A 22,428-nucleotide genomic window follows, 5' to 3' on the forward strand; every position below is an offset into this window, starting at 1 on the left:
AGACTGATACAATCTATCGCTCTTTTGAATCGGTTTGAAGTAGACCTGGTGGAAGCAGACTTTCCTGTAGATCATTCACAGGAAACACTAATTTCTCTTAGGTTAGAATTCCTCCATCATGTTACAAGTAAGGAAGTGGGCTCCTTATTAAGCCTCGTGAAATCAGGATCCTGATTAGATCCTGTACCACCGACCATCATGTCAGAACTCAGTCCGGTCTTAGCTGACGCGCTTGCTAAGGTCTATAATATCTCGCTAGACACGCCACGTTCCTGAGGAAGTGGAAAAACGCACGCATAAAACCATTGCTTAAAAAGGCGCTAGCGGATCCGACTGATCTACAAAACTATAGGCTGATCTCGCTCCTCTCCTGCTCCTCGAAGGTAACGGAATCACTGGTTAACCAGCATTTGTCCCACTATCTGGAATAAAACAACCTTTTGGATCCTTCCCAGTCCGGCTTCCGTGCCTCTCACAGCACGGAGGCCGCGTTGTTGGAGGTTACGGACACCTTAAGGCAGAAACTGGACAGGGGACCCCAGTGATCCTAGTCCTTCTTGATCTGTCGGCAGCCTTTGACCCATCTCTCACAGGATCCGGCTGGACAGACTGCGAGGGATTGGTGTCAAAGGCCTGGCCGTTAAATAGATACAAAGCTATCTATCAGAGCACACCCTAAGCATCCAGCTAGATTCCTTCGTGTCACAAACCACAGTGGTGGACAGGGGAATTCCTCAGGGATCCGTCCTGAGTCCCACCCTATTTAATGTGTACGTGACTCCCCTGGCTGAAATCATCAGAGGCTGTGGGTTCCAGACCATTTCGTATGCCGACAACACGTTGATCGTCCCCATTGAGGACGACATTGTATCAACTCAATCAAAATTTTAAAACTGCATGTCTAGCATCGCGATGTGGATGAAAAAGAACTTCGTACAGCTCAACTCAGCTAAAACAGAGATACTACAGTTTGGGAAGGCCGAAGACATCTGGTCCCTTGACTGGTGGCCTGTAGAGTTGGGAGAGGCCCCTTCCCCTAAAAACTGGGCTAAGAACCTCTGCATCAGGATTGATAATAAGCTATCAATGGAGGAGCAGGTGTAGACATTGTCAGGCATCTGCTTCGGAACAATGAGGATGCTTAGAAAGATCTTTCCCTGGATCCCACTTAGCAAGAAAAACCCTTATCCAGTCACTTTTGGTGAGTCGACTCGATTATGGCAACTCGTCGTTTGTTTGCGGCGAGTACCTTGGATGCTCCCACGGCCCTTCCTATCAGCAGCCCGCTGCACTGAGTCAGCGGCGAGTACCTGGAAGCTCCCATGGCCCTCTCTATCAGCAGTCCACTGCTCTGAGTCAGCGGCGAGTACCTTGGGTGGTCCCACGGCCCTTCCTATCAGCAGCCCACGGCTCTGAGTCAGCGGTGAGTACCTTGGGTGCACCCACGGCCTGGGCATGAGCTTCGTGCAGATGATCCAGAGCCAGGTTAAAGTCTTCAGCAATGATGGGGTAGCCAGCAGCACACAGCTCCCTTGCCTCTTCCTCACTCAGCTGACTGGAGGCACTGCACAGAAACACAACACAGTGGGTCAATGCACACAAGTGCCAGGACACAGGGAGCACACAAGCACCAAGACACAGTGAGCACACGAGAACCAGGACACGGTGAGCACACGAGAAACAGGAGACAGGGAGCACACAAGCACCAGGACACGGTGAGCATATGAGAACCAGGAGACGGTGAGCACACGAGAACCAGGAGACGGTGAGCACACGAGAACCAGGAGACGGTGAGCACACGAGAACAAGGAGACGGTGAGCACACAAGAACAAGGAGACGGTGATCACACAAGAACAAGGAGACGGTAAGCACACGAGAACCAGGAGACAGTGACCACATGAGTACCAGAAGACAGTGAGCACACCCAGAGGGTCAATGCACATGGATACCAGGAAACAGTGACCACTCACAAGAAATTACCAGGAGAGGGGGCTCAGTGCACACCAGCATCAATGGGGAGCATTCACATGTAAGCACCAGCAGAGGATTGTTTCAGAAAACAGGCACCAGGTCATGGCGCGCAGTTAAAAAAGCTACAAATCTGCAGGACACAGGGAAGATGCACAGAGGAGAGCACCGGGAGACAGAGAACATGGGGACAAGGAGACGGGAGTGCACTAGCATCAGGAGATGGTGAGCACACACATAGGTGGTTTAGTGCACACAAGCACCACCACACGCTGAGAATACGAGCACCAGGAGAACCAAACACGATGAACAAACTAGTACACGAACATGGAGACACATGAGCACTAGGAGACCGTGAACGCACACGGAGGAGACTCACTGCACACAAGCACCAAGGTAAGGTGAGCACATGAGCACCAGGGGACAGTGAGCACATTTGCGTCAGGATACGGTAAGCACACACAGAAAGGATACTGCACAGGAGCACCAGGGCACACGAAGCAGACACAGAAAACCACCAGCAGTGGAAGGTTAGCATTAAGACACAGTGAGCACTCACAGAAAAGCACCATGAGAGGAGGCTTGCTGCACGATAGCACTAGGGCACTCTGAGCACCCAAAGAAAACATCAGCAGAGGAGAGGCACACAAGCACCAGGGCAAGGTGAGCACCTGGGAACCAGGAAATGCTGCTCACACACAGAGGAGGGTCACTGCACACAAGCACCAAGACACAGTGAGCACACAAGCACCAGGACACGGTGAGCACACGAGAAACAGGAGACAGGGAGCACACAAGCACCAGGACACGGTGAGCACACGAGAAAAAGGAGACAGGGAGCACACAAGCACCAGGACACGGTGAGCACACGAGAACCAGGAGACGGTGAGCACACGAGAACCAGGAGACGGTGAGCACACGAGAACCAGGAGACGGTGAGCACACGAGAACAAGGAGACGGTGATCACACAAGAACAAGGAGACGGTAAGCACACGAGAACCAGGAGACAGTGACCACATGAGTACCAGAAGACAGTGAGCACACCCAGAGGGTCAATGCACATGGATACCAGGAAACAGTGACCACTCACAAGAAATTACCAGGAGAGGGGGCTCAGTGCACACCAGCATCAATGGGGAGCATTCACATGTAAGCACCAGCAGAGGATTGTTTCAGAAAACAGGCACCAGGTCATGGCGCGCAGTTAAAAAAGCTACAAATCTGCAGGACACAGGGAAGATGCACAGAGGAGAGCACCGGGAGACAGAGAACATGGGGACAAGGAGACGGGAGTGCACTAGCATCAGGAGATGGTGAGCACACACATAGGTGGTTTAGTGCACACAAGCACCACCACACGCTGAGAATACGAGCACCAGGAGAACCAAACACGATGAACAAACTAGTACACGAACATGGAGACACATGAGCACTAGGAGACCGTGAACGCACACGGAGGAGACTCACTGCACACAAGCACCAAGGTAAGGTGAGCACATGAGCACCAGGGGACAGTGAGCACATTTGCGTCAGGATACGGTAAGCACACACAGAAAGGATACTGCACAGGAGCACCAGGGCACACGAAGCAGACACAGAAAACCACCAGCAGTGGAAGGTTAGCATTAAGACACAGTGAGCACTCACAGAAAAGCACCATGAGAGGAGGCTTGCTGCACGATAGCACTAGGGCACTCTGAGCACCCAAAGAAAACATCAGCAGAGGAGAGGCACACAAGCACCAGGGCACGGTGAGCACCTGGGAACCAGGACATAATGCTCACACACAGAGGAGGGTCACTGCACACAAGCACCAAGACACAGTGAGCACACAAGAACCCACAGACAGTGACCACACGAGTATCAGGACATGGTGAGCACTCTTATCAGGTAAACAAGACACCATCTGAGCTACAATACACCAGTCTTATGATGTAAACAATACACCCTATGTGGCTATATGCCAGTCTTATGATGTAACCAAGACACAATCTGACGCTACAATACACCAGTCTTATGATACGAACAAGACACCCTATGAGGCCACAATACACCACTCTTATGATGCAAACAAGACACCCTATCAGGCTAGAATACAGCACTCTTATGATGTAAACAAGACACCATCTGAGGCTACAATACACCGCTCTTATGATGTAAACAAGACACCCTATGAGGCTAAAATACACCACTCTTATGATGCCAACAAGACACCAGTCTTATGATGCCAACAAGACACCATCTGAGGCTACAATACACCACTCTTATGATGCCAACAAGACACCAGTCTTATGATGCCAACAAGACACCATCTGAGGCTAGAATACACCACTCTTATGATGTAAACAAGACACCCGATCAGGCTAGAATACACCAGTCTTATGATGTAAACAAGACACCATCTGAGGCTAGCCCCTTAAGTGCTGCCTCGGTGCATTGGCCGACGGCAGCACTACCTCCCCAGTGCTGCGCACGACCATTGAACGTCCATTCAGCACTAGTTCTAATGGACAGCGCAGCACTGGGGAGGAATGTTTAATAGCAGCTATGGGGTTAAAATACGCCACTCTTATGATGTAAACAAGACACCATCTGAGGCTACAATACACCACTCTTATGATGCGAACAAGACACCATCTGAGGCTAGAATACACCAGTCTTATGATGTAAACAAGACACCATCTGAGGCTACAATACACCACTCTTATGATGTAAACAAGACACCCTATGAGGCTAGAATACACCAGTCTTTTGATGTAAACAAGACACTATCTGAGGCTACAATACACCACTCTTATGATGTAAACAAGACACCACCCGAGGCTACAATACACCACTCTTATGATGCAAACAAGACACCCTATGAGGCTAGAATACACCAGTCTTTTGATGTAAACAAGACACTATCTGAGGCTACAATACACCAGTCTTATGATGTAAACAAGACACCATCTGAGGCTACAATACACCACTCTTATGATGTAAACAAGACACCACCCGAGGCTACAATACACCACTCTTATGATGTAAACAAGACACCACCCGAGGCTACAATATACCACTCTAATGATGTAAACAAGACACCATCTGAGGCTACAATACACCACTCTTATGATGTAAACAAGACACCCTATCAGGCTAGAATACTCCACTCTTATGATGTAAACAAGACACCCTATCAGGCGAGAATACACCACTCTTATGATGTAAACAAGACACCACCCGAGGCTACAATACACCACTCTAATGATGTAAACAAGACACCATCTGAGGCTACAATACACCACTCTTATGATGTAAACAAGACACCCTATCAGGCTAGAATACTCCACTCTTATGATGTAAACAAGACACCCTATCAGGCGAGAATGCACCACTCTTATGATGTAAATAAGACACCATCTGATGCTACAATACACCAGTCTTATGATTCGAACAGGACACCCTATAAGGCTAAAATACACCACTCTAATGATGTAAACAAGACACCATCCGAGGCTACAATACACCACTCTTATGATGTAAACAAGACACCACCCGAGGCTACAATACACCACTCTTATGATGTAAACAAGACACCATCCGAGGCTACAATACACCACTCTTATGATGTAAACAGGACACCATCTGAGGCTACAATACACCACTCTTATGATGTAAACAAGACACCCTATCAGGCTAGAATACACCACTCTTATGATGTAAACAGGACACCATCTGAGGCTACAATACACCACTCTTATGATGTAAACAAGACACCATCTGAGGCTACAATACACCACTCTTATGATGTAAACAAGACACCATCTGAGGCTAGAATGCACCACTCTTATGATGTAACGAATTTGCTACTTTCCAGTATGCATCTGTTCTTGGCATGTAGGGCTGCTGACATTCATATCTGTGCATAGATCGCCGCCTAGTGTTGGGTCCGGATGATTGCACATTGTTGTCCTGGAAGAGTCTTCGAAGTATCACGAGATAGGTGGCTCCTCCCCTGGACTGCAGTGCGCATGGGCATCCCCTCCATCCTCAGATTGTTTTTCGCCATTGTGGCAGAGATGGAGTGTAATACAGTAAGTGATGACCATGTCTGAGAATGATTCTGAGTGCTACAGCTGCGACAGGCGCCGGGGAGGAGGGTGGGCGATATGAATGTCAGCAGCCCTACATGCCAAGAACAGATGCATACTGGTAAGTAGCATATTCGGTTTGAGGCATGTGGGCTGCTGAATTCATATCTGTGCATAGATTACATAGCAGTCCCTCCTGTTAGCGGCGGCTGCCCGTGCCAGCTGCAGCAGTCTGAAAAAGAGTTTTGAGAACAGCCTGTCCTACAGCTGCCTGCTGTTTAGAATGCACATCTACGCAGTAGTGTTTCGTAAATGTATGTGTGGTGGACCATTTGGCTGCCTTACATATCTCATCTAAAGGAATATTCCCCAGGAAAGCCATGGACGCTCCTAACTTACGTGTGGAGTGTGCTCTTGGTGGAATGGTTAGTGTGCGTTTAGCCTTAGCATAGCAAATCTGTATACACTTAACGATCCACCTGGCTATCCCTGCTTTGGAAATGGGGTTGCCTTTGTGTTGTGGAGAAAAAGCAACAAAAAGCTGTTTTGTTTTTCTGAAATCCTTTGTTCTGTCTATATAGTACATTAGAGCCCTTTTGACATCTAACGTGTGTAGGGATCTCTCCGCGACATTTTCTGGATTAGGAAAGAAAACTGGCAGTTCTATGGTCTGGTTCATGTGGAACTGCGAAATCACCTTAGGCATAAATGTAGGGTTGGTGCGTAGTACAACTCTATTTGCGTGGACCTGTATGAACGGATCTTGAATGGTTAGTGCCTGGAGTTCACTAACTCTTCTCAGTGAGGTAATGGCTACTAGGAAAGCAACTTTCCAGGTCAGAAATTGAATCTTACAAGAGTGTAGAGGTTCAAAAGGTGGTCCCATCAATCTGGTGAGGACCACATTCAGGTTCCAGACTGGTGAAGGTGGGTGTCTGTGAGGGATCACTCTTTTAAGTCCCTCCAGAAAAGCTCTAATGGTAGGCACTCTGAATAGTGAGAGGTGCTGCCTGTTCTGAAGATAAGCTGCAATTGCGGATAAATGTATACAAATGGAACTGTACGCTAGATTACATCTGTATAAATGCAACACATAACAGATAATGTTCTGAATAGATGCATCCAGTGGGTTAATGTCATTGTTGTTACAATATATGACAAACCTTTTCCATTTAGCCGCATAGCATGCTCTAGTTGTGGGCCGTCTTGCCTCCTTGATGATATTCATACACTCAGGCGGCAAGTTGAGGTAGCCAAATTCTAAGACCTCAGGAGCCAGATCGCCAGGTTGAGCTGTTGCGGATCTGGATGCTGAATGTCGTCATGGCTCTGCGTCAAAAGCCTGGGCGTGAGATGCAGCCTTTGATGCGGTACCACAGATAGTTCTAGAAACGTGGTGTAAAATGGTTGGCGCGCCCACATTGGAGCAACCAGGATGAGGGTCGAGTGTTGCCTCAGTTTGCGTGCCACTAGCGGTATTAGAGGTGCTGGGGGAAAAGCGTACGCAAATTTGCCTGACCAGTTCATCCATATCGCATTGCCCTGCGATTGTGGATGTAGGAACCTGCTGGCGAAGCTTTGGCATTTTGCGTTTTCCCTTGTGGCGAACAGGTCTATCTGTGGATGACCCCACTGCTGGAAGTACGGTTGGAGTACTGAGGGATGTATCTCCCACTCGTGCATTTGGTGGCTGTGCCTGCTGAGCAGGTCCGCCATCTGGTTGTCTTTGCCCGGGAGGTGTTCCGCCATAAGGAAGATGTTCCTCTGAATGGCCCACGACCACATGCTCTGAGCCAGATGAGACAACTGTGGAGAGTGTGTTCCTCCCTGCTTCTGTATGTAGTACATGGCAGTCATGTTGTCCGTCCGGATCAACACGACCTTGTTGCACAAGTGTACTTTGAAAGCTTTCATTGCCATGAAAATTGCCATCTATTCCAGAAGGTTGATGTGCATCCTCTTTTGTTGTGCTGTCCATAGTCCCTGCACTGTGTAATGGAGTACATGAGCTCCCCATCCTTGGAGAGATGCGTCCGTTGTCAGTATTATTTGTGGTACAGGCTCTTGCAAAGGTTTCATGGGTTCCACCAATGCAGAGAGTTGTATGCCCGACCGCTCACCTACACTAGGTCTTTTCACTGTCCTTGAGCCTGAGTCCACTGACGTGCTAGGCACTCCTGAAGCGGGCGCATATGTAGTCTCGCGTGCGGGACTATGAAGATGCAGGAGGCCATCATGCCTATCAACTGCATGAACACTCTTGCTGGAAGTGAGTGTTGGGGTCTGAACTTCTGTATCAGCAATTGCATGCTGTTTATCCTCGCTGAATTTGGCTGAGCTTTGGCTGCCAGAGTGTTCATTGTCGCGCCCAGGTACTGTCGCACGTGGGCGGGCTGAAGATGTGACTTTGGATAATTCAGCGAGAATCCCAGACTGTGAAGAAGATGAATGGTGTGGGACATGTGGGCGGCACACTGCTGGGCCGTCTTTGCTTGAATATGCCAGTCGTCCAGATAAGGGTAGACATGTATGTGCTGTCTCCTGAGGTGTGCTGCAACTGTTGCCAGGCACTTTGTGAACACCCTGGGTGCCGTCGTTACTCCGAAAGGGAGGACTTTGAACTGATAATGTTGATCTTGAATAGTGAACCTGAGATACTGTCTGTGTGATGGGTGTATGGGTATATGGAAATACGCATCTTTTAGATCTAGAGTCGCGAGGAAGTCTCCCTGACTGAGTAACGGTAGAACCTGCTGTAAAGTGAGCATATGAAAATGCTCTGACAGAATGTAGCTGTTTAGAGGCCTGAGGTCCAGTATGGGTCTTAGAGACCCGTCCTTTTTGGGTACCAAGAAATACAGAGAGTACACCCCTGAGCCTTGGTCTTCTACAGGCACGAGCTCTATGGCCCCTTTTTGCAGCATGCTGACGACCTCCTGCTGCAATAAGTGTAAGTGCTCTGCGGACATAGGAAGGTGTCTTGGTGGGATGTTGGGTGGAGTGGATGTTAATTCCAGACAATACCCGTAATGGACAATGTCTCTCACCCACCTGTCTGTGGTGATGGATTTCCAGACCGGCAGGAACTGCTGCAGTCGCCCCCCGACAGGTGTTATATGATCGGGGGCAGTGACAGGGCGTCACTGTTTGCTATTGGCAGAGGATCTGGAACTGTTGTTTCCTCTTCCTCTGCCCTTGATGTTGTTTCCACGATATCCACCCCGGTTGTTCTTATTTTAGGTGGATTTTGTACCTCCTTTATTGTATTGTGTTTGTTGTGTTGACTGGCCTCTTGAGGGGCCCCTAGTATTGGAGCGACGAAAGGAGCCACCCCGAAACTGCTGGAACTGCAGAGCCCCCATAGACTTTGCAGTCTCTGTGTCTTTTTTAATTTTTTCAAGGGTGGTGTCAACCTCAGGTCCAAATAAGTAGTCCGGGTTAACCGGCTGATTGAGGATAGAAGTTTGTATTTTTGGCTTGAACCCCAAGATTCTTAACCAGGCATGTCGTCTTAACATGACGCTAGTGTTAATGGCCCTGGCTGCAGTGTCAGCTGCGTCTTGCGCGCACTTGATGGAAGCATTGGTTATAAGCTTCCCTTCTTGGATTAGTAGCTCTGCTCCCTCCTTGTACTGATCTGGTAGGTGTTGCAACAGTGTCTCAAGGGTATCATAATGTGCCCTGTCATATCTGGCTAAGAGTGCCTGAGTGTTGGCAATGCGCCAGATGTTAGCTGCCTGCGTTGCCACCCTTTTTCCTGAAGTTTCCAGTACTTTCGACTCTTTGTCAGGAGGAGGAGCATCACCTGTAGTCTGGGAGTTTGCTCTCTTACGTGCATTAGAAACAACTAATGAGTCCAATGGCAACTGTCCTCTTATATAAGTGGGGTCCACAGGTGCCGGTCTATATTTCTTTTCAATTCTTGGGTTTAATACCCTGGCCCTGGTGGTTTCCTTAAAAATGTCACCAGCATGCTTAAGGACCCCTTTTAGCATGGGCAGAGTCTTGACTGTTCTTTCTGAAGTGGAAAAGGTGTCGACCAGAAAGTCTTCCTCCACAGAGTTAGCATGTAGTTGTACGTCATGGTTACTTGCCGCCCTTTCAATAAGGGCGTTAAAGGCAGTAGTATCCTCAGTGGGAGATGTTTTTACACTGTATACCTGTGTGTCAGGGGCAGTGTGCGGATCTTTTGGGTCAGCTGGGTCTGCCCATGGTTGGTTTTGATCATCGGGATCAGTGTCTACATGATAAGGGTCATCCTCATTTTTGTCATCCCCTGCATCAACATCTGAGTATGTGGGTGAAAAAGTCTGAGGTTCTTGACCATAGGATTGGAGAGGTTCCACAAGAACTGGCGATGTTGTGGAGTCCCTCTTCCTCTTTAAGGGAATCCTATATGACTCCATGGGTGTTTCCGGTGTGATCTTCCTTTTATATATGGACAGTCTAACAGGTTCCGAGTCGATGAACTGCCTCGACTCCTGTTCTTCAGGCTCCTCTGTGGCCTCCACCTCCATCGACACTTTTTTGATGGCTCCGATACCTTGCTACGGTTCGAACATCTTCGGACGCACCGTCGGTGGCAACCCGAATTTGATTGGTGTCGATGAGGGCTGAACGTTCCCGACCAGCTTTGGTGTTGGGGCCTTCTTCAGCCCGACTGCCGTAGCCTTATCTTTGATGCGTTGGAGCGACTCCGACACCTCTTTGGCTATGAATGGGCTCGGTTGCGTCGACTCGACAGGGTCCTTGGAGCCAGTCTTTGTCTTGTCCGCAGGCCTCGACCGAGGATTGAACCCTTCTTTTGGTTCGGGTCTTTTGTGTGTGTCGACTCCCTCCGGTGTCGACTTCGTCGGTTCGACAGCCTTGACTTTTGCCTTTGGCGCCCCAACCTTTGGCTCGATGACGTTCTTGAGCTTCTCGGCATCGACGGCGAAATTGTGTTTCTTCAGCTCCGAGGGGTTTGAGGCCTTGGAGCCAACCAGAGTTAGCTTCACTTTCGGTTTCGGTTTTGACAGTGATGTTTTAGGTTTCGATGTCTTGGCATCGACCGATGGCGGTTTCGAAACCGATGGCTCTTTATTCATGTTCGAAGCCGGGCCTTTATGCGGGGCTGTTGAACGAGTCTGTAGATCTCGGGTAAGGCCTTGTGGCGATCCCTCGACCTGAGCCTTAGTGAGCGCTTCGTCGTCGGCCCCCGTATAACCGGTGGGCCTAGCTCCTTGCCTGAGCTATCTTCTACGGCCCCAAGGGCCTCTGCGTTGTCTCCTACCTCCTCGACGACGTTTTCGTCTTCTTCTAAGACCTCTTCATCTTCGGCGTCATACTCGGAGTCATGGCCCGAAGCCGGATCAGAGTGTTCTTCTTGATCCTCCAGATCAACGACCTCTTCGTCTTCGGTCCCGAAGATGTTTTCTGGAACAGGCGCTGATCTCCGCGACTCCAATCGAGCCGCGCGTCGAATCTGAAGAGTTTTCTTCGACCTGAACCGGGCAAAGGCCATACAGTTGGCTTTGTTGTGATCCGGGGACAGGCACTTGTTGCACACCGGGTGGACATCGATGTGCGGGTATTTTGCATTGTAAAGTGGACACCTTTTAAATGGACTTCTTTCCATTGTTGATCGAAGATCGGGTCGAAGTGGAAGAAAAACCCATCTGAGTCCTCGATGTCCTCTCGAAGCAAAAGTATCGGTACCGAACGAAACAATACCGACGCTGTTGAAAGCCTTTTGGCTTTGTAGAAAGTTTTCCTAACTTGAGCTAAGATAGTAACATCCGAACCCAATGGCGGAAAAAAACAATCTGAGGATGGAGGGGATGCCCATGCGCACTGTAGTCCAGGGGAGGAGCCACCTATCTCGTGATACTTCGAAGACTCTTCCAGGACAACAATGTGCAATCATCCGGACCCAACACTAGGCGGCGATCTATGCACAGATATGAATGTCAGCAGCCCACATGCCTCGAACACAATTCACCATCTGAGGCTACAATGCACCAGTCTTATCATGTAAACAAGACACCATCTGAGGCTACAATACGCCACTCTTATGATGCAAACAAGACACCATCCGAGGCTACAATACACCCCTCTTATGATGCAAACAAGACACCATCTGAGGCTACAATACACCACTCTTATGATGCGAACAAGACACCCTATGAGGCTAGAATACACCAGTCTTATGATGTAAACAAGACAACCTATGAGGCTAAAATACAACACTCTTATGATGTAAACAAGACACCCTATGAGGCTACAATACAACACTCTTATGATGTAAACAAGAGACCCTATGAGGCTAAAATACACCACTCTTATGGTGTAAACAAGGCACCATCTGAGGCTAGAATACACCACTCTTATGATGTAAACAAGACCCCATCTGAGGCTACAATACACCACTCTTATGATGCAAACAAGACACCATCCGAGGCTACAATACACCACTCTTATGATGCGAACAAGACACCCTATGAGGCTAGAATACACCAGTCTTATGATGTAAACAAGACAACCTATGAGGCTAAAATACAACACTCTTATGATGTAAACAAGACACCCTATGAGGCTACAATACAACACTCTTATGATGTAAACAAGAGACCCTATGAGGCTAAAATACACCACTCTTATGGTGTAAACAAGGCACCATCTGAGGCTAGAATACACCACTCTTATGATGTAAACAAGACACCATCTGAGGCTACAATACACCACTCTTATGATGTAAACAAGACACCATCTGAGGTTACAATACACCAGTCTTATGATGCGAACAAGACACCATCCGAGGCTACAATGCACCACTCTTATGATGTAAACAAGACACCATCTGAGGCTAGAATACACCACTCTTATGATGCCAACAAGACACCATCTAAGGCTACAATACACCACTCTTATGATGCGAACAAGACACCCTATGAGGCTAGAATACAGCACTCTTATGATGTAAACAAGACACCATCTGAGGCTAGAATACACCAGTCTTATGATGTAAACAAGACAACCTATGAGGCTACAATACAACACTCTTATGATGTAAACAAGAGACCCTATGAGGCTAAAATACACCAGTCTTATGATGTAAACAAGACAACATCTGAAGGCTAGAATACACCAGTCTTATGATGTAAACAAGACACCATCTGAGTCTATAATACACCAGTCTTATGATGCGAACAAGACACCAGTCTTATGATGCGAACAAGACACCATCCGAGGCTACAATACACCACTGTTATGTTGTAAACAAGACATCCTATGAGGCTAGAATACACCACTCTTATGGTGTAAACAAGGCACCACCTGAGGCTAGAATACACCACTCTTATGATGTAAACAAGACACCATCTGAGGTTACAATACACCAGTCTTATGATGCGAACAAGACACCAGTCTTATGATGCGAACAAGACACCATCTGAGGCTACAATACACCACTCTTATGATGTAAACAAGACATCCTATGAAGCTAGAATACACCACTCTTATGGTGTAAACAAGGCACCATCTGAGGCTAGAATACACCACTCTTATGATGTAAACAAGACACCATCTGAGGTTAGAATACACCAGTCTTATGATGCGAACAAGACACCATCCGAGGCTACAATACACCACTCTTATGATGCCAACAAGACACCCTATGAGGCTAGAATACAGCACTCTTATGATGTAAACAAGACAACCTATGAGGCTAAAATACAACACTCTTATGATGTAAACAAGACACCCTATGAGGCTAAAATACACCAGTCTTATGATGTAAACAAGACAACATCTGAAGGCTAGAATACACCAGTCTTATGATGTAAACAAGACACCATCTGAGTCTATAATACACCAGTCTTATGATGCGAACAAGACACCAGTCTTATGATGCGAACAAGACACCATCCGAGGCTACAATACACCACTCTTATGATGCCAACAAGACACCATCTAAGGCTACAATACACCACTGTTATGTTGTAAACAAGACACCATCTGAGGCTACAATACACCACTCTTATGATGTAAACAAGACACCCTATAAGGCTAGAATACACCACTCTTATGATGTAAACAATTCACCATCTGAGGCTACAATGCACCACTCTTATGATGTAAACAAGACACCATCTAAGGCTACAATACACCACGCTTTTGATGCGAACAAGACACCCTATGAGGCTAGAATACACGACTCTTATGATGTAAACAAGACACCCTATCAGGCTAGAATACACCACTCTTATGATGTAAACAAGACACCATCTGAGACTACAATACACCACTCTTATGATGCCAACAAGACACCCTATGAGGCTAGAATACACCACTCTTATGATGTAAACAAGACACCATCTGAGACTACAATACACCACTCTTATGATGCCAACAAGACACCCTATGAGGCTAGAATACACCACTCTTATGATGTAAACAAGATACCATCTGAGGCTACAATACGCCAGTCTTATGATGCGAACAAGACACCCTATGAGGCTAAAATACACCACTCTAATGATGTAAACAAGACACCATCTGAGGCTACAATACACCAGTCTTATCATGTAAACAAGACACCATCTGAGGCTACAATACACCACTCCAATGATGTAAACAAGACACCCTATCAGGCTAGAATACACCACTCTTATGATGTAAACAAGACACCATCTGAGGCTACAATACACCACCCCAATGATGTAAACAAGACACCCTATCAGGCTAGAATACACCACTCCAATTATGTAAACAAGACACCCTATCAGGCTAGAATACACCACTCTTATGATGTAAACAAGACACCCTATGAGGCTAGAATACACCACTCTTATGATGTAAACAAGACACCCTATCAGGCTAGAATACACCACTCTTATGATGTAAACAAGACACCCTATCAGGCTACAATACACCACTCTTATGATGCAAACAAGACACCATCTGAGGCTACAATACAGCACTCTTATGATGTAAACAATTCACCATCTGAGGTTACAATGCACCAGTCTTATCATGTAAACAAGACACCATCGGAGGCTACAATACGCCAGTCTTATCATGTAAACAAGACACCATATGAGGCAACAATGCACCACTCCTATGTTGTAAACAAGACACCATCTGATGCTACAATACACCAGTCTTATGATGCAAACATGACACCCTATAAGGCTAAAATATACCACTCTAATGATGTAAACAAGACACCATCCGAGGCTACAATACACAAGTCTTATGATGTAAACAAGACACCCTATCATGCTACAATACACCACTCTTATGATGTAAACAAGACACCATCTGAGACTACAATACACCAGTCTTATGATGCGAACAAGACACCCTATGAGGCTAAAATACACCACTCTTATGATGTAAACAAGACACCATCCGAGGCTACAATACACCACTCTTATGATGTAAACAAGACATCCTATCAGGCTAGAATACACCACTCTTATGATGCGAACAAGACACCACCTGAGGCTACAATACACCACTCTTATGATGTAAACAAGACGACCTATGAGGCGAAAATACAACACTCATGATGTAAACAAGACACCCTATGAGGCTACAATACACCACTCTTATGATGCGAACAAGACACCCTATGAGGCTAGAATACACCACTCTTATGATGTAAACAAGACACCATCTAAGGCTAGAATACACCAGTCTTATGATGCGAACAAGACACCATCCGAGGCTACAATACACCACTCTTATGATGTAAACAAGACATCCTATCAGGCTAGAATACACCACTCTTATGATGCGAACAAGACACCACCTGAGGCTACAATACACCACTCTTATGATGTAAACAAGACGACCTATGAGGCGAAAATACAACACTCATGATGTAAACAAGACACCCTATGAGGCTACAATACACCAGTCTTATGATGCGAACAAGACACCCTATGAGGCTAGAATACACCACTCTTATGATGTAAACAAGACACCATCTAAGGCTAGAATACACCAGTCTTATGATGTAAACAATTCACCATCTGAGGCTACAATGCACCACTCTTATGATGTAAACAAGACACCATCTGAGGCTAGAATACACCAGTCTTATGATGCAAACAAGACACCCTATGAGGCTAGAATACACCACTCTTATGATGTAAACAAGACACCATCTGAGGCTAGAATACACCAGTCTTAGGATGTAAACAAGACACCCTATCAGGCTAGAATACACCACTCTTATGATGTAAACAAGACACCATCTGAGACTACAATACACCACTCTTATGATGTAAACAAGATACCATCTGAGGCTACAATACGCCAGTCTTATGATGCGAACAAGACACCCTATGAGGCTAAAATACACCACTCTAATGATGTAAACAAGACACCATCTGAGGCTACAATACACCACTCCAATGATGTAAACAAGACACCCTATCAGGCTAGAATACACCACTCTTATGATGTAAACAAGACACCATCTGAGGCTACAATACACCACCCCAATGATGTAAACAAGACACCCTATCAGGCTAGAATACACCACTCCAATTATGTAAACAAGACACCCTATCAGGCTAGAATACACCACTCTTATGATGCGAACAAGACACCATCTGAGGCTACAATACACCACTCTTATGATGTAAACAAGACACCCTATGAGGCTAGAATACACCACTCTTATGATGTAAACAAGACACCCTATCAGGCTAGAATACACCACTCTTATGATGTGGACAAGACACCCTATCAGGCTACAATACACCACTCTTATGATGCAAACAAGACACCATCTGAGGCTACAATACAGCACTCTTATGATGTAAACAATTCACCATCTGAGGTTACAATGCACCAGTCTTATCATGTAAACAAGACACCATCGGAGGCTACAATACGCCAGTCTTATCATGTAAACAAGACACCATATGAGGCAACAATGCACCACTCCTATGTTGTAAACAAGACACCATCTGATGCTACAATACACCAGTCTTATGATGCAAACATGACACCCTATAAGGCTAAAATATACCACTCTAATGATGTAAACAAGACACCATCCGAGGCTACAATACACAAGTCTTATGATGTAAACAAGACACCCTATCATGCTACAATACACCACTCTTATGATGTAAACAAGACACCATCTGAGACTACAATACACCAGTCTTATGATGCGAACAAGACACCCTATGAGGCTAAAATACACCACTCTTATGATGTAAACAAGACACCATCCGAGGCTACAATACACCACTCTTATGATGTAAACAAGACATCCTATCAGGCTAGAATACACCACTCTTATGATGCGAACAAGACACCACCTGAGGCTACAATACACCACTCTTATGATGTAAACAAGACACCATCTAAGGCTAGAATACACCAGTCTTATGATGCGAACAAGACACCATCCGAGGCTACAATACACCACTCTTATGATGTAAACAAGACATCCTATCAGGCTAGAATACACCACTCTTATGATGCGAACAAGACACCACCTGAGGCTACAATACACCACTCTTATGATGTAAACAAGACGACCTATGAGGCGAAAATACAACACTCATGATGTAAACAAGACACCCTATGAGGCTACAATACACCACTCTTATGATGCGAACAAGACACCCTATGAGGCTAGAATACACCACTCTTATGATGTAAACAAGACACCATCTAAGGCTAGAATACACCAGTCTTATGATGCGAACAAGACACCATCCGAGGCTACAATACACCACTCTTATGATGTAAACAAGACATCCTATCAGGCTAGAATACACCACTCTTATGATGCGAACAAGACACCACCTGAGGCTACAATACACCACTCTTATGATGTAAACAAGACGACCTATGAGGCGAAAATACAACACTCATGATGTAAACAAGACACCCTATGAGGCTACAATACACCAGTCTTATGATGCGACAAGACACCCTATGAGGCTAGAATACACCACTCTTATGATGTAAACAAGACACCATCTAAGGCTAGAATACACCAGTCTTATGATGTAAACAATTCACCATCTGAGGCTACAATGCACCACTCTTATGATGTAAACAAGACACCATCTGAGGCTAGAATACACCAGTCTTATGATGCAAACAAGACACCCTATGAGGCTAGAATACACCACTCTTATGATGTAAACAAGACACCATCTGAGGCTAGAATACACCAGTCTTAGGATGTAAACAATACACAATCTGAGGCTAGAATACACCACTCTTATGATAAAAACAAGACGCCCTATGAGGCTACAATGCACCAGTCTTATGATGTAAACAATTCACCATCTGAGGCTACAATGCACTAGTCTTATCATGTAAACAAGACACCATCTGAGGCTACAATACGCCAGTCTTAACATGTAAACAAGACACCATCTGAGGCTACAATATGCCAGTCTTATGATGTAAACAAGACACAATCTGAAGCTACAATGCACCACTCTTATGATGCGAACAAGACACCATCTGAGGCTACAATGCACCAGTCTTATCATGTAAGCAAGACACCATCTGAGGCTACAATACACCACTCTTATGATGTCAACAAGACACCATCTAAGGCTTCAGTACACCAGTCTTATGATGCAAACAAGACACCCTATGAGGCTAAAATACACCACTCTTATGAAGTAAACAAGACACCATCTGAGGCTAGAATACACCAGTCTTTTGATGTAAACAAGACACTATCTGAGGCTACAATACACCACTCTTATGATGTAAACAAGACACCGTCTGAGGCTACAATACACCACTCTTATGATGTAAACAAGACACCACCCGAGGCTACAATACACCACTCTTATGATGTAAACAAGACACCACCCGAGGCTACAATACACCACTCTTATGATGTAAACAAGACACCACCCGAGGCTACAATACACCACTCTAATGATGTAAACAAGACACCATCTGAGGCTACAATACACCACTCTTATGATGTAAACAAGACACCCTATCAGGCGAGAATACACCACTCTTATGATGTAAACAATTCACCATCTGAGGCTAAAATGCACCAGTCTTATCATGTAAACAAGACACCATCTGAGGCTACAATACGCCAGTCGTATGATGTAAACAGGACACCATCTGAGGCTAAATGCACCAGTCTTATGTAAACAAGACACCATCTGAGGCTACAATACACCAGTCTTATGATGTAAACAGGACACCATCTGAGGCTAAATGCACCAGTCTTATGTAAACAAGACACCATCTGAGGCTACAATACACCAGTCTTATGATGTAAACAGGACACCATCTGAGGCTAAATGCACCAGTCTTATGTAAACAAGACACCATCTGAGGCTACAATACACCAGTCTTATGATGTAAACAGGACACCATCTGAGGCTAAATGCACCAGTCTTATGTAAACAAGACACCATCTGAGGCTACAATACACCAGTCTTATGATGTAAACAAGACACCACCTGAGGCTACAATGCACCACTCTTATGATGTAAACAAGACACTACTTGAGCCTGCAATACCTATTGATAGATACAACACCACCCTCATGCACAGTCTTAAGCTATATTATGCCACTCCATGATGTACACAAGGCACCGTCTCAAGGTACAATATACCACTCCTATGATGTACACAGGTCATCATCTGAGGCAATAATAAGCTGCACAGGAGGCACCGCCTGACGCTACAATAACACGCTCATGATGTAGACAACACACCATCTTACATTATGCACCACTCTTATTATGTACAATAACATGCTCATGATGTACACAAGACACAATCTCACATTTCAATACACCACTCCTTTGATGTACACAAGACACAGACTGATGCTACTACACCCTACCCATGATTTTACACAAGACACAATCTGAGACCAAAAAATATCCAAAACATGACAAAACCTGGCGGTAGCAGGATGAGATAGATGCATGAACAACAAAATCCCTTCGATGTAGTACTTTATAGGTGAGATAAACTCAAAAGCTGCATCCGAACCGAAAGGGGGACTAGAGGATGTGAAAGTGAAGCGACAATGCAGTGTTTAATCCCGGCGTCAAAGTACCACTACAGCCATACCGAAACACTGACACTACTAACTCTAAAGTCTGCTGCAGACTACGTCTAGATTAACCTTATGGGGCAGTTCCAAACACCTGACAGCCTTCACTGTTTGGTTTTTGTGCCCACACTGCACTGGTGTTGCTTGTTGCAGGAAGGAAGGATGTGAAGCTGACCTGATGGCTCGGGCAGGGTATTTTATTGTGCCATTTGGAGAAACTCCCACCTGGGAAGGGGCTGGACCAGCTGACACAGGGCTGCAGATGGTGTGTGGTTGTGGATGGAACCTCCTAATGGCACCAGGTGGGCTGAGGAATTGGTTCCTAATGGCCTCATAATGTATATGAAACTTTACACCTCGATGTACATGATACTTAACCTAAAGCTTAAACAACCAACCACTTCCAAAACAAGCCCAAAAAATATTGGTCAACTTTGCAGCTACTGCTGCAAATGCTATTTAATTGACAGGTATATACAGGGAGCAAACAAAAAGGGAAAATATTATCTTGAAGGTGGGGGACAAAGAAGAGGCACTTGGCAGGAATATCACTGAGAGTCCTGAAAAAAAGAAAGATTAAGTATATAAATGGGGTCTGGAGACCTCGAGTTGACAAACCGTGTCTCACCTTGAGTTCTGAATCCGGCTGCAGGCGGCTCGGCCACTGTGGGCCAGAAGGGCACAGAAATCTCCAAGGACAAACCCCTGTGAATGCACAAAAGGCCACAGTGTGAATGCACAAAAGACCAGTGAGACACGAGCTTCTGCACAGAAACAGATCATCATCAAGCCACAGGGGAATTTCACTCAAACACAACTGGACCAATGCCCCTGAACACACATGCGCTGGTCATGTAGGGACCGATGAGGGTCACCAGCAAGCGACTATCTTATGGATGCTTTTGTGGAGACTGTGGGATTGTGCAGGTGCCGCCAAGGAGCCCTGACTTACCTGTGGGACTTCAGTGCCCAGCTCTCCTCCTGGGAGCCCAGGCCCTCCAACGAGCCCAAAGCGCTGCTGATTCCCCCGCTGTGCAGGACAGACGTGGGGGGGGGGGAGGGCGAAGACCAGGCCAAGGGCGGGACTCATCTGCGCCCATCCTGGGCCCATCCTCTTGTTTGCTTCAAGAGGATTGTGCTGGTTGGGGGAGTGCCCTTGTGTCTGAATGTTGACATTAAGCTTTTTCCGATGCTCCATAGTTTCTCCTACCTGGTTCTTTTGGGTGCTGTACATAGCGATTAGGGATATTGTCCTGGTCTTTTTTTTTGGTTTGGAGGCCGGGCCTAGGTTCTCTCTCTCTCCTAATAGACTTTTGGATGGCACTGCCATGGTTAAGCACAAAGCCGTTCCGGCGCCCAAGAGCTTGACCGATAAGGGTGCTTCTAGGAATCCGTCCTCCATTTTGTGGCACCTGGCTTCGGCGGTAGGGACACCTGCAGAGGAGACTCTTACTGTGGAGCAGGACCTTGGCTTGGGCAGCCTTAGTCTACAAGGGTCCAGGGGGGCCAGTGTCGATGAGATCCCCACCATAAGTAACCAGGAGACTAGGAGGTCAAAGGGCCCTTCATCCAAACCTGTAGGACTGACTATTCAGACTGCCGCGGACATTCAGCCTGAGGTGACGGAATCTTCCATGGAGCTCAACCCACCTGCCTGCAACGTTATAAAAAAGGAACGCGCCCAGACTCAGCGGGAGAAGGGACTCGGATGTAAAGACTGCTGGCAGGATGCTCCATGATGTGGGCCCTGATATGGAGGGGTTTCGTCCTGAACCCCTTAATAACGACAGAGCTTTGATCGAAAGCTTGCCTCAGCAGGATTGTCATCTTAAGTTTCAGATAAACTGAAATGTAATGTTAGATCAATGGTTGATACAGTTCCGGTGACGCTTCTACTATAGAGCTAACCGGTCCCACCAAGCCTATTGGGGCCTCTGACTGCCGCTCCAATGCCAGGGAACGGTGGTTCCCTGGAGGAGCCGGCGCTGTCAAAGCGGTCCAACTCCTAATGGGCGGTCGGACCGCCGGTGCGGCGGGGGCTGGATCAGCCACTGCCGCGCCTCCTCAAACCGCCTGATTCGTAATCAGGCCTAAGTGATTGTTACGTGGAATTGTATGGTTTGTGTGTTGTAATTATTTTTTGTGATGGATTGAGTTTGTTTTGAACTTTCTTGGTTAGTGAAGGTTACATTTAAAAAAAATATATATATATATACAATTTTATCACCAGCATTCATTAACATTGGAATTTTAATACATCTTTCGACTGACGTAATAATTATTTTTTTTATTTTAAATAAAAAATATATTTGGTATATTG

General features: G+C 46.2%; 1 protein-coding gene across 1 annotated transcript in view; it reads right to left on the reverse strand.

Annotated features, from left to right (window-relative positions):
- Positions 1–22,428, reverse strand: part of PEX6 (peroxisomal biogenesis factor 6) — a 141,099-nt gene that overhangs the window by 48,092 nt on the left and 70,579 nt on the right. Inside the window, exons 9-10 of the mRNA XM_086925819.1 lie at positions 20,737–20,813; positions 1,432–1,564 (exon numbers count right to left, since the gene is read on the reverse strand). Of these exons, the coding sequence (XP_086781945.1) occupies positions 1,432–1,564; positions 20,737–20,813 (210 nt within the window). The remainder of the gene's footprint in view (positions 1–1,431; positions 1,565–20,736; positions 20,814–22,428) is intronic.

This window comes from Lissotriton vulgaris, chromosome 6, assembly GCF_964263255.1.
Source record: "Lissotriton vulgaris chromosome 6, aLisVul1.2, whole genome shotgun sequence".
In the NCBI taxonomy this organism is placed as follows: Eukaryota; Metazoa; Chordata; class Amphibia; order Caudata; family Salamandridae; genus Lissotriton; species Lissotriton vulgaris.